The sequence below is a fragment of the Pogoniulus pusillus genome, chromosome 9 (genome assembly GCF_015220805.1).
Source record: "Pogoniulus pusillus isolate bPogPus1 chromosome 9, bPogPus1.pri, whole genome shotgun sequence".
Lineage (NCBI taxonomy): Eukaryota > Metazoa > Chordata > Aves > Piciformes > Lybiidae > Pogoniulus > Pogoniulus pusillus.
In genome coordinates, this window is record NC_087272.1 from 35,179,238 (window position 1) to 35,192,576 (window position 13,339).

Consider the following 13,339-nt stretch of genomic DNA (forward strand, 5'->3'; position numbering starts at 1 on the left):
CTTGTAATCATTGCTCCTTGTCCTGTCAAAGATCACCACTGTGAAGAGGCTGGCACCTTCTTCTTGATACCTACCCTTGAGATATTTACAAACATTAATAAGCTTTCCTCTCAGACTAAACAACTCCAGGTCTTCCAGCCTTTCCTCATCAGAGGTTCCAGTCCCTTCATCATTCTCCACTGATGCTCTCTAGTATGTCCCTGTCCCTCTTGAACTGGGGAGCCTGGAACTGAACTCGACACTCCAGATGTGGTCTCACTAGGCCAGAGAAGAGGGGGAGGAGAACCTCTCTTGACCTGCTGGTCACACTCTTCTTAATGCACTCCAGCATGCCATTGGCCTTCTTGGCCTCAAGGGCACATTGCATTAGGATAGTTCATTTCTCCAGTGTCTCAAGCTGCTGTAACAGCTCCTGGACTCAGAAAATAACCAAGATATTCACAGTGTAACTTGTTAGGTTCACCAAGAAAAAGAATGCCTTTACATTTTTTCTTAGTTTATTCATAACTGAGTTCTCTTCTTGGTGTCTAAAAAGATGCAACAAACATTTTTCATGAGATTAGAAAAAGAGAGGCTGGTAGGTTTAAGTGCTATCAATTTTGGAGAGCTCTTCTCAGGCAGGCTTGACTTTTAGAAAGTGACAAATGCATTTACTTTTGAAAAGGCAACCTGCAACAGATGCATGAGACTAAGTGCCCCAGACCTTCATTTATCTTAACTTCATCACTAGAGATGCAAATACAGCCTGGTTGCACTGATGATAAACAAAGAACAGAAATATTCAGAGTTCAGGCCTTCAAGAGGTGGCACTCCTCACAGCACTTCTCCACAGTCCAGAAGATGCAGCTTCTGGTGGAAAAATCTACCTGACACTGAGGTTAGCACAGCTGGCCTGAAGAACGTTTGGAACAACACTACTTTGCATTTTTACCAGCCTCCAGATCTCTGCAAAGAGGGCAAGCCTGAAGCAGCATACAAATGCTTTCAGTTGTGAATGCAGTCTGAGGAGCCCTCCCTGGCACAAAACTGTCACCTCCCAAGGATTTGACTGGAAGAACAGGGATGGGAGGAGGACAGAACAAGCACAGGTGCAATGCTGGGCTCTGAGGCTGCCCAGGGCCAAACAGAGAGCCCACCAGCATGTGAAGACCACTAAAAGCATTCTCACAATCAGCCTCCTGTGCTAAGGAGTGGTGCCACTCCCTTGTAGATGGCCTCAGGGCTGATTTCATAGAATCACAAAATAATAGAATCAAGCAGGTTGGAAGAGACGTCCAAGACCATCCAGTCCAACCTAGCACCCAGCCCTATCCAATCAACTAAACCATGGCACTGAGTGCCTCATCCAGCCTTTTCTTGAACGTCTTTGATCCACAATGCTAAGCAGTGTCCCCAAACTTAAAAGGGCACAAATGCACAGGCACTGCTGCTCCCTGTGCAAGTGAGTGCTGGTGAGGTGCCAGTTCTGTAGCTTCTGCACCTGCAGCTCCTCCTTGCCTTTTACTGCATTAACCTAAGGCCAGCTGCCCTAAACCCCTACTATGCAAGTGCAAAGTAACAGCACAAGAGGTCCAATATAGATTCAAAGAGTGGAACATTGGCGACATTGCAGCTTTCCACCTGGCAACTCCCCACAAACCAAACCAAGGAACATGAGCATCACTAACCATCTCAAGTTGTGCTTTGATCCCAGCACTGATCCCTGGAAATGAGGCAATCCTGTTCAATATCTTTATTGATCTGGAGCAGGAGATTGAGTCCACCATCAGTAAGTTTGCAGGTGACACCAAGCTAGGGGCAGGTGTGGAGCTGTTGGAGGGTAGGAGTGCCCTGCAGAGGGATCTAGACAGGCTGGATGGGTGGGCAGAGGCCAATGGGATGAGATTGAACAAGACCAAGTGCAGGGTTCTGCACGTAGGCCACAACAACCCCAAACAGGACTACAGGCTGGGGCCAGAGTGTCTGAGAGCAGCCAGACACAAAGGGACCTGGGGGTACTGGTAGATAGTAGCTGAAGATGAGCCAGCAGAGTGCCCAGGTAGCCAAGAGAGCCAATGGCATCCTGGGCTGGCTCAGGAGCAGTGTGGCCAGCAGGACAAGGGAGGTTATTCTTCCTCTGTACTCAGCACTGGCCAGGCCACACCTTGAGTGCTGTGACCAGTTCTGGCTCCTCAATTCGAGAGACTGAGATACTGGAACCTGTCCAGATGAAGCTGGTGAGAGGCCTGGAGCACAGTCCTATGACAAGAGGCTGAGGGAGCTGGGGGTGTGCAGCCTGGAGAAGAGGAGGCTCAGGGGTGACCTCATTGCTGTCTACAACTACCTGAAAGAAAGTTGTAGTCAGGTGAGGGTTGGTCTCTTCTGCCAGGCAACCAGCAACAGAACAAGGGGACAGAGTCTCCAGAGTCTCAAGCTGTGCCAGGGGAAATATAGGCTGAATGTTAGGAGAAAGTTCTTCACAGAGAGAGTGATTTACCATTGGAATGGGCTGCCCAGGGAGGTGTGGAGGCACCATCCCTGGAGGTGTTCAAGAAAAGCCTGGATGAGGCACTTAGTGCCATGGTCTAGTTGATTTGATAGGGCTGGGTGCTAGGTTGGCCTGGATGATCTTGGAGATCTCTTCCAACCTGGTTGATTCTATGATTCTTTATTTTGCAGATTTTCCCTTTAAAATGATTAGAGGATGATATTGATTGGAACTTTGCAACCCTACTACAGAGCAGTTTTTTTCCCCCTTCATTTTAATCCTATAATCCGACCTGAAGTGTTATTTACTGTTTGTGTTTTAATCATTATGGTCCCTGCTGACAAAACAGTTACCATTCTTTGTGCCTCCTTCTTGCAAGGGGATGAAATATGAATGAAACAACAACAAAAAAAAAGGATGAGATTAATAGAAAAGTTGTTCTTCTACTATGATGTTTTCTCCTAAAACATGGCAAAAAGTAACCTGCCATTCCAAATACTGGTTTTGAGGAATGCTGTAACATGCACTAACATCAGCAGAGATAAAATGAATGATTAGTGTTGTTGTAAACCAGAATGCATTAGGCACATTCACTCTGATAATGGCTTAAAATGTAACTGAAATTTTACACAGCTACGACAGCACTGATTTAATCTTCAGTCCACTATCAGATATGCTCCAAAGACACAAACCCAGCAACTGCTCTTTTTTTCTTAACTTCAAAACATCCTCAAAAATAGAATCCTAGAATCAGTCAGGGTTGGAAGGGATCACTAAGATCATCCAGTTCCAATCCCTCTGCCATGGGCAGGGACACCTCACACTAGATCAGGTTGCTCAGAGCCACATCCAGCCTGACCTTAAACACCTCCAGGGATGAGGCTTCCACCACCTCTCTGGGCAACTTGTTCCTGTGTCTCACCACCCTCATACTGAAGAACTTCTTCCAACATCCAATCTGAATCTACTCACTTCTAGCTTTGTTCCATTCCCCCTAGTCCTCTCACTACCTCACATCCTAAAAAGTCCTAAAAGCTTTCTTGTAGGCCACTTCAGATACTGGAAAGCCACAATAAGGTCTCCTGGGAGCCTTCTCTTCTCCAGACTGCAAAGCCCCAACTCTCTCAGCCTGTCTTCACAGGAATACAAAGAAGAAAAACAGGCCAAGGCTGAGCTATTCTAAAATATTAACACCAAGATTTACCAAAGATTTTTTGGATGGGTACTACTGAGCTGCACCCAGTGAGGGATGCTCTTGGCACACACATTCTGGAAACATCTGGCTCCGTGCTGAAGCACCTTCTACACCTGCAATGGTGTCTGTACCCCCTGTCTGAACAACCCTAAGTGAGAATGATAACTGAAGTTATTCCTTGTGATGGAGGAAAAAACAGAAACAAACGCTGCCTGTTTAGTTTATATTGTAGAAATTGGAATTTCAGCTTCTGCAGACTGACTGTAATTAGAAAGGCAAGCACTGTGCAATGGCTAATCACTAAGTGACAAAAAGTTGGGTTTGTGTGATTACTGCTGAATAATCACTGGTCTGTGACTCTTAACTGACTTCATGTATGTATTTCCCAGCAAAGGAGGGTTCTCTTGAAATGACTAAAACAGTGTAAGTGGTTTATTAAATGTCTTTTTTGTGACATTCCTTTTCCAAATTGTGATGCTCACTGACCACGTAATTCCAATGCCTCAGACCGTGCAGTCTTTAGTCTTACAGAATCATAGAATCAAGCAGGTTGGAAGAGACCTCCAAGCTCATCCAGTCCAACCTAGCACCCAGCCCTAGCCAATCAACTAGATCATGGCACTAAGTGCCTCATCCAGGCTTTTCCTGAACATCTCTAAGGATGGCGACTCCACCACCTCCCTGGGCAGCCCATTCCAATGCCAATCACTCTCTCTGGCAAGAACTTCCTCCTAACATCCAGCATAGACCTCCCCCTCTTCCATCACTTTTATCTAGACTTTTGCCTTAAGGTGGACATGCTGGATCAGGCCCATAAAAGGATTAAATTGTTAGAAGAGTAGAGATATTCCCAAGTGGATTATTTGAGAGTAGGAGGTACTATTATGTGGCAAAGCAGGTACCAACTCCTGGATACAGCATTCATCTTTACAGTTCTTTCAAGTGAGGGTGGTGAAACACTGGCACAGGTTGCCCAGGGAGGTTGTGGATGCTCCCTCCCTGCACATCTTCATGGCCAGGTTGGATGAGGCCTTGAGTGACCTGTTCTAGTGGGAGGTGTCCCTGCCTATGGCAGGGGGTTGGAACTAGATGACCTTTGAGATCCCTTCCAACCTAAACCATTCTATGATTGTATCTTCTTGCTGATGCTGAACTGTGGGGCCCCTCAGCTGTCTGACTGGACATTAGGAACAAAAATTCCCAGTAAGAGTGGTCAGGCATTGGAATGGGCTGCCCAGGGAAGTGATTGAGTCACCAACCCTGGGTGTGTTCAAAAGTTGTTTGGGGATATGGTTTAGGGTGTACCTTGTAGAGCAGGGATATCAGTTGGACATGGTGATCCTGAAGGGCTTTTCCAACCCAAATGTTTCTGTGATTCTGTGACCTCCAGACTAAAACCTGGTTTTAGTAAGAGCAAACTTCTGAAAGTCAACCTGATCAGTGACACTGATGCATCAGAAAAGATGCCTGGAAAGACTGTCAAGCACAACATCAGCTTTTCCTACACCTGAGGCTCAAGACTTAGACCTGACAGCTTCATTAATAAGGCATTGTGCTGGGTCTCAATGGCTCTGGATTCAGGTCATGGCTTACCCACAGTTTCCTTTGTCCTCTCAGGCAGCTGGTTTAAAAAAGTCGTCTCTGTAACTATTGAGTTACAAAGTTAATGCCTTGTCCTCTTCCCTGCAGGGAATGCCTGAATTCACTGCCATTTCATTTTTGGCAAGATTCAAAAGTCCAGGTTCCTCAGATTTCAACAACTTCTCACATCACCTTGCAGAGCTTCAGGTCCTCTCACCTGAAGGTTCCTATTTCTCAATTTGTTCCATTATTATCATATTACTTTAGATCCTGCAGCAGCAGGTCTGTATCCCCCAAATGGCTTTGTCCATGCACACAGACTCTGTCATTGTGATTTTCGATACGATTGCTGCTGTAAGCTTCTATGCTTGGATCATGAAACTAAGAGCATCTGACACCTCCCATGACTAAGTGATGCTTTCTCAGGCATTTTGCATGAAGATAATCCAAGATAGTCCAGTGGATGAAGATTACAAGTGTTTGGCCATTTCACTACTGACCTTGATGATCTGTGAGGTCTCTTCCAACCCTGATGATACTGTGATACTGTGATACTGTGACCTAATAGAGCTACTTCCTTATGGAGGTTGCCAGCTTCTTGATTCAGGCCAAAAAAAGGATCTTCACTTTCTCTCTTCACTTATTTTTCAGGCATGACAGAAATTTACTAACTGGTTGTGTTAAACCTGCCAGGTTGTTGGCATTGGAATAATAGTTCCAAGACAGCTCTGCTTTCCATGAAAGTCCACCTTACATGTTAAGGCACAGAGTAAGGTTCACAGCATGCTTTCCTAAGGAAAAGAAGTTCCTTGGGTGGACTGTGATACTGTTTAATCTACATGCTACCAAAGGCACACACTGCTGCTAGAAAATCTGTCTTCATCTTTCTTATAGCCTCCTTTTGAGTACTGAAAGGCTGCAATAAGTTCTCCCCAGAGCCTTCTCTTCTCCAAGCTGAACAATTCCAACTCTCTCAGTCCTTCCTCATAGCAGAGGTGTTCCAGCTCTTGGATCATTTTTGTGGCCTCCTCTGGACCCACTCCAACAGCTTCATGTCTTTCCTGTTCTGAGGATTCCAGAGCTGGATGCAGCACTTCAAGTGAGGTCTCACCATAGGAGGGTGGAGGAGGAAGTCACCTCTGCCAACCTTGTTGGCCATGTCTCTGCTGATGCAACCCAGGACATGGTTGGCTTTCTGGGCTGTGAACACACATTGCCAGCTTATGATTAGCTTTTCATCCACCAGTATCCCCCACATCCTTATCCACAGGGCTGCTCTCAATCCCTTCATCTTCCAGGCTGTACTGATACCAAGGTTTGCCCCAGTACAAGCACAGGACTGTGCCTTGACCTTGTTGCACCTCATGATGGTCACAGAGGCCCACATCTCAAGCCTATTCCAGGTCTCTCTAGATGGCATCCTGTCCCTCGAGCATGTCAACTCCACCACGCAGCATGGTGCCATCTGCAGACTTGCTTATGGTGCACTTGATCCCACTGTCTAGGTCACTGACGAAGACATTGAACAGAACTGGTTCCAGTAAAGACCCCTAAGGGACATCACTTGTCAGTGACCTTCATTTGGACACTGAGTCATAGACCATCACCTCGTAGATGAGACCATCCAACAAATTCCTCATCCCCTGAACAGTCTTTCCATTAAATATGTATCTCTCCAAATCAGAGAGAAGGCTTTTGTGGAAGAACGTCTCAAAGATCTTATAGTAGTCCAGAGAGGTAACACCTACAGCTCCTCCCTTGCTCACTGATGCAGTAAATCCACTGAAGAAGGCCACTAGACTAGTGAGGCAGGATTTGCCTTGGTGAAGCCATGCAGGGTCATTTGAATCACCTTCCCATCCTCTACATCCCTTAGCATAGCTTCTGGAAGGATCTGTCCCATGATCTTCCCAGGCAGTGGGCTGACAGGTCAGTGCACAAAGGTACATAAGTGTTTAAGTTGCTAACACAGAGTTGGACATTCCAGGAATGGTGTTTCACTTGCACACTGTTGCTTGCACATGTGAAGAGGTATCAAGAAAAAGAAGGGAATCTCTGAAACGGAACTGAGTGTCCCTACAAAACGGTGTTCTGCAGCCTTCCACCTCTTAATTCAATAAGCACCTGCCAAGTGCTATAGGGAATGCTCCACAAGTCATGGATGGTGCCTCATGAAGAACTCAGGGAAGGATCCCTCTCTCCAACACCTACCAATCGAGAGATGAACCTCTGCCCAAGAGGTGCTCTGGAAAGGGACCAGACTATGCCCCTTGTTTTCATGAGGAACCCAGAAGCTGGGCAGGTAGAGACCATACAGGTGCAGAGCAAAGTGCAGTGACTGCATGGAGCACATGCAAATGCCCAGAGCCCCCTGAGCCAAAGTGTCAGTTCTGCTTCCACAGTAGTAGCCTGAGCTATTGAACTATCTCACAAACTTGCTAGGAGGATCTCAAGGCTCTGGACAATGCAGAAGGTCCTAACTAGTTCGCACTCCACAGCTCCCTCCTCAACCTAAGTGTGCTTTGGCTTTTCTAGCTACAGGCACCAGGCAGGAGGGATGGGTGCACAGCTAAGCAAAGCACCCCTACTTCAGCAATTGCAACGCTCAGGAGGTCTAATCCTTGCCTCTTGCTTTATCAGCCTCTGGTAACAACCTGAACAAAATCCCACTTCTGTGCATTCTAGCATGTTTTTGGTTTGCCTTCTACCGCTGTCCTTTGGACCTAAGTTTTAGCTGAAACAATCACATAATAATATGTTGGGAGCCACAGAGTAACCTAACAGTAAAACCTGGATGTGCAGGTGATGGGACAAGGACTTCACTTTATGGAGCAAAGCTGGAGGTGGGGAGATTCAGACTGGATGAGAGGAGGAAGTTCAGCATGAGAGTGGCGAGAGCCTGGAATGGGTTGCCCAGGGAGGTGGTTGAGGCCCCATCTATGGGGGTGTTTAAGGCCAGGCTGGATGAGGCTCTGGCCAGCCTGATGTAGGGTAGGGTGTTCTTGCCCATGGCAGGGAGGTTGGAACTAGATGATCCTTGTGGTCCCTTCCAACCCTGACTGATTTTATGATTCTGAAGCATAAGAAAAAAAATGATTGCAAATTCTCTGATCCTGTGACACTCTAAAAAGTCCTCCTCAAATAAAAACAAACAAAACTATATTTAATTCTGTGAAATACTCTTTGTTATGAAAACCTCTGCATTTTTATTTCAGAGAGCTAAATTATATCAATGCAATGCACACAATTATATGATTCACAGAAGTTTAGTGGAAAAAAACAGTAGCTCCTTAACTATCTGGGTTTTTTTTTAGCACAGGATTGAGTCAGTGGCAAACTTTAAACCCTGCTCTAGCTCCTATTAAGTAAAGTCTACAAGGGCAGGAGAAAGTCCAAACTTCTACTCATCAAAGCCCAGAGGGCTTTGCTGTGAATATGGCCTCACATATCATCGACCAGACAACCGAGTGTTTTCCACGGTGTAATTCTTCTTCTGTGAAGAAATGTAGGTGTCAACATTTATCAGCAGCATTTTGATTGTAAGACCACAGTGGGGAAAAAAAAATAAAAGAAAGGAAAGGAAAATACAACCATTTGGATGTTTAAAATGAGAAGTAATTTCAAGGAAAGAAAGAAGAAAACGTGACCTTCTGCCACAGATCACAAGACTATGCGTCAGAGCTGTGAATTTTCAGGCTAATCTATTCAAGTATTAAACTTTTTAGGTAAAGTACTTGAATTATTTGTAACAAGGCATGATAAATTCAGCCAGTACACGGCTGCTTCTGAGCAAAAACAGGCATTAAAACACAGCCATATATCCTATTAACTAGCATCTCTCCCTGTTTAGTAAGGAAATGTCATCACATTTGTTACAAAGGCAAACAGCAACATACCAAAACAGGATCCAATTTTTTTCCCTAAATAAATAAATCAATGATGTGTCAAAAATTAACAGATGAGTTAATATACCCGATGTTATCAAAACCAGATGGTGCTTCATAATATTCATCCTGTTCAGTCAAACCCTGAATATATTCTGGACCATCAGTGTATAAAATAGGATGCTGCTATTTGTGATGGCAAACAAAAGCAATCATGCCTGCCAAGCACATACTATAACAGGCAGCATTTCAGCTCTGCTAGACAGAAAGTAATTAGAATGCTTTTAATGTCCAAAAGAATGATGCTGATAGGCTGCCACAGATGTGTAGATTTATGAATATTTATATGGTGGTTTATAGCTGACACTTTTATCAGTTGAAGAAGATAAAATATCTGCCTGACTCAAAAGCTTGACAGTCAGGTTAATAAAATCTCATTAAAGAGAATGACCTATGCAATTATATAGGATTTATTGTAATTCATTTTTGATTGTACTCTGCTTAAAGATGCAATTTCCCATTTCCTGATGCCAAATTTAGGTTGCATATCAAGATCTACGTGGTTTTTAACTCCAAGCCATCACCAGAAGGAAGCTATGCATTCAGCATCTTACACCTTTAACGGGGAAAAAGAGGAAAAAAAATAGAAATAAAAGGAGCTGATCTCCTGCTCCTCGCTGCATCTCACGGAAACGGCGCAGACAAGCATCCGATCTGTTTGTTTTCTGTTCAAATCACCCCCTGAACAGCCGCCTCTCCATTACCACCAGCTCCCTCCGGCAGCCACCCTCCCCAGCCGCCACCGGCCCGGGGTTCCCTTCGCCCCGCGGAGCCCCCAGCCTCGCCGACGGCAGCGGCGCTCCCGCAGGTGCGGCCCGCCCCGCAAGCACTTGCCCCGCCAAGTCGCCTGGGGCTTGTCAGTACAGCCCCTACGGCGGCGCGGGGAGGGGGGGCGGCCGCCATACCAACCCCGCAGACGATGCCAGCCGGGCAGCGGCCCCGGCCCGGACAGAGGCCCCGCCCGCCCCCAGCAACTTTAGCGATGCCCGACCGACGGGGAGACCCAGCCGCTCGCCCCGTCTATGCCACCCGCCCCCAGCCCCCGCGGCCAGCCCCGGGGCGGCCGGTGCCCCCAACCCCAGAGGAAGAGAGCCCAAGGGGTCCAAGTCCGCCGCCAGCCCGCCGGGAGAGGGGATGGGGGCGTTGTGCGTGTGTGTATAGTCCGCAGCCCCCATCCCACTCCCGCCTGCTGCAAAGTGCCCCGCGAAGTTGCGCGGCGGAGGAGAGGAGTTGCGGGTACCTGCGCTCAGCTCCGCACCGCCGCCCCCAGCCGCCGCCGGGCAGGGGCCGTAGCGGCCCGAGGAGCTCGGGGCCGGCGGCGGTGGTAGCGGCGGGCGCGGGTGGCCCTGGGCAGCGCCGGGGGCGGCGGCGGGGCGGGCGGGCCCGTTGGGGAAGGGGCCGTGGGGCGCGTAGGGCACCGGCTCGGCGGCGTGCGGGAAGGGCTGCCCCGCTCCGCGCCCGCGGGGCACCTCCAGCATGGTGGGTCTCTCGTAGCGCTTGGCCAGCGCCGCCCGCTTCCCTGGGAAGGTCTTCAGGACGCTGTAGGGGCCCCGCTGCTTGTAGATTTTGGGGGTGCTGGGCCCCTCCTCCGCCGGCTGCATCTCCTCCTCCATCCTCCTCCCCCAGCCCCGCCGCGGCCCCGCTCCGGGGCTGTGTCTGCCGCCGCCGCGGCTCGTCTCTGTGGCACGGCGGAGCCCCGGCGCGGCGGGGCGCCGGCCTGATTGACAGGCGGCCGCGCCAATGCCTGGAGGGAGACGGGCGGCGACCGCCAAGTGTTTAGGGTAATCTCTGCTAATGGCAGCGGGGCGGGGAGGCGGGTCCTGGTGGGGCCGCCAACGCCCCCGGTACCCTCTCCTTGCGGGGCAGGTGAGGCGCCGGCAGCCGGCGTAGGGGCAGAGCGGGCGTGAGGGCAAGCCCCGACCCCTCCCCGTCCCGGCCCACGGGCCACCGGTCCGAGCTGCTGCGAAAACTTTATGGGTCCTCCGCCAGGCGCGGAAAGCAGCCTCTGCTGTCCCGCCGGGCTCATGGCCCTCGCCTCCTCTGCCTCCCCTCCCTCTTTATTCTCCCTGTCACTGTCTCTGTCTTCTCCCCGTCCCTCTCTCTCTCCTCTCCCTCTCCCTTTCTTATCCCCGTTCCTCTCTCTATCCTCTTCTCCTTCTCCTTCTCCCTGCCCCTCACCCTCTCTTCTCCCTCTCTCTGTCCTTCTTCCTGTCCCTCTCCCTCTTCTCCTCGGAGCAAGCCCCGGGCCCTCCTGCCTGGCTGTTAGGGGTGCAATAAACCGTGCCATAAAGAAAAGTATTTGGGAGTCCAGGACCTGTCAGAGTTGATTAGGGCACAGAGGACATTTTCTTTCTCATTATGCAAAAGCGCTTCGCGGCGAAATAAAAGCGGTTTTGCTGTAACTCATGCATGTCAGATTTCCAGGAATCCGGGAGATTAATCACATTTAACGTTATTTGCAGCGTGTGTGTGTGTGTGTGTGTGTGTGTCTGCCCTCCTGCTCCTTGCAAACTGCTGGAATCAGGCGGACACGGGAGGCGAAGGCTGGTCCTGCTCCCCTCCGCCTCCCGCCCAAACCCTTTCAGGGGCAGCTAAGAAATAAATGAAACGCCGGTGAAAGACAGGAAGAGAATGAGATGCCATCGGGAGACGTCCCTGAGAAATGGGGGAGATCGGGACGAGATGGGAGACAGCTGAAACTGAATGATATGCCGGAGAAAAAATAAACGATAACAAACCTCTCGCTCGCTCTCTGCCTTCTTTTCCTGCGAGGCAATTTTATGTTTTGCATTCACATTTTCCCCTTCTCCTGTCCCACTTCTGCTGCTGCTATAATTTATCAGGATTACAATAAGCCCTCTGGCTTGTGGAAGTAAAATTACAGAACACCTTGGTTGTGTTTAAGCGGTGGGAAATCATTGCTCTGTCACCACGTTAGAGTTCTGGCCACTCGTTGTAGTCAATGCTCTCCCGTTTTGGGAGGGCTTCGTTTATTTAGCTGGAGTTGGAATCATAGAAATAATCATAGAATGTCAGGGGCTGGAAGGAACCTTGAAAGATCATCTGGTCCAGCCCCAGTCAAAAGCAACCCTGCCCTACTGATGTAATTAGCTCCGGTGCTCTTCTGTCCCTCTCCTGCAGAAGTCAAGCTAACTTCAAGCAAAGCCTGGATGAGGCATTTAGTGCCATGATCTAGACTGGATAGGGCTGGGTGCTAGGTTGGACTGGATGATCTTGGAGGTCTCTTCCAACCTGCTTGATTCTCCCAGGCAACCAGCAACAGAACAAGGGGACACAGTCTCAAGCTGTGGCAGGGGAGGTGTAGCCTGGGTGTTAGGAGGAAGTTGTTGGCAGAGAGAGTGATTGGCATTGGAATGGGCTGCCCAGGGAGGTGGTGGAGGCACTGTCCCTGGAGGTGTTCAAGAAAAGCCTGGCTGAGGCACTTAGTGCCATGGTCTGGTTGATTGGCTAGGGCTGGGTGCTAGGTTGGCCTGGATGATGTTGGAGGTCTCTTCCAACCTGCTTGATTCTATGATTCTATGATTCTACCAAACTGGGGTTATTTTCTACAGGACACAGAAGGGAGCTGGGCTGTTTCTGATTTTAATTTTTTTGACAAGTAGAATAAATCAATTCCTTGTAGCAGCCCAAAAGGCTGCTGTAAAGTAAAGGCTGCTGTAATAGAAATTGCTATTTTACTTTAGCAAAATCAATCATAAGTCCTTTTGTTTTGGGACTCTTTGATTGCTTATGCTTAAAAAAAAAACAACAACCAACCCCAAATTAAAATCGTGTTGTAATGTGAAAGAGAGACTGGAAATAAGCCTGAGAGAAACCTCTGCCTCTACTCAGAAAGAAATGTGTCCTCCACCTTGTCTGGCAGCCATGGCTAGCAGCTATTTTGGGTCAGTTCAGCAATAAAATTGTATGAAGTTACTACTAGGCTCTCAAATTCAAATAAATAGCCAAAATTTACCTGCTGAGGTGTCAAATCTCTCCCTAGGAGTTCACTGCTCTTTGGTGTTGATGCCTACCTGCTCTTTGGTGTTGATGCCTACCCCTCTGCTTCTGGTGGAGGAAACAACCCTTGCCTTGTACAAACAGAGAGAAGGGCAATGAAGCTGGTGAGAGGCCTGGAGCACAGCCCTGTGA

The 13,339-nt window shown here is 48.6% G+C and overlaps 1 protein-coding gene across 2 annotated transcripts in view; it reads right to left on the minus strand.

Moving 5' to 3' along the window:
• The window catches only part of BEND4 (BEN domain containing 4), a 51,045-nt gene extending 40,165 nt beyond the window's left edge, over window positions 1–10,880 (minus strand). For both annotated transcript variants that reach the window (XM_064149196.1, XM_064149197.1), the window contains exon 1: window positions 10,428–10,880. In XM_064149196.1, coding sequence (XP_064005266.1) covers window positions 10,428–10,800 — 373 coding nt within the window. In that variant the 5' untranslated portion in view covers window positions 10,801–10,880. The remainder of the gene's footprint in view (window positions 1–10,427) is intronic.
• Between the last annotated feature and the right edge of the window lie 2,459 nt (window positions 10,881–13,339).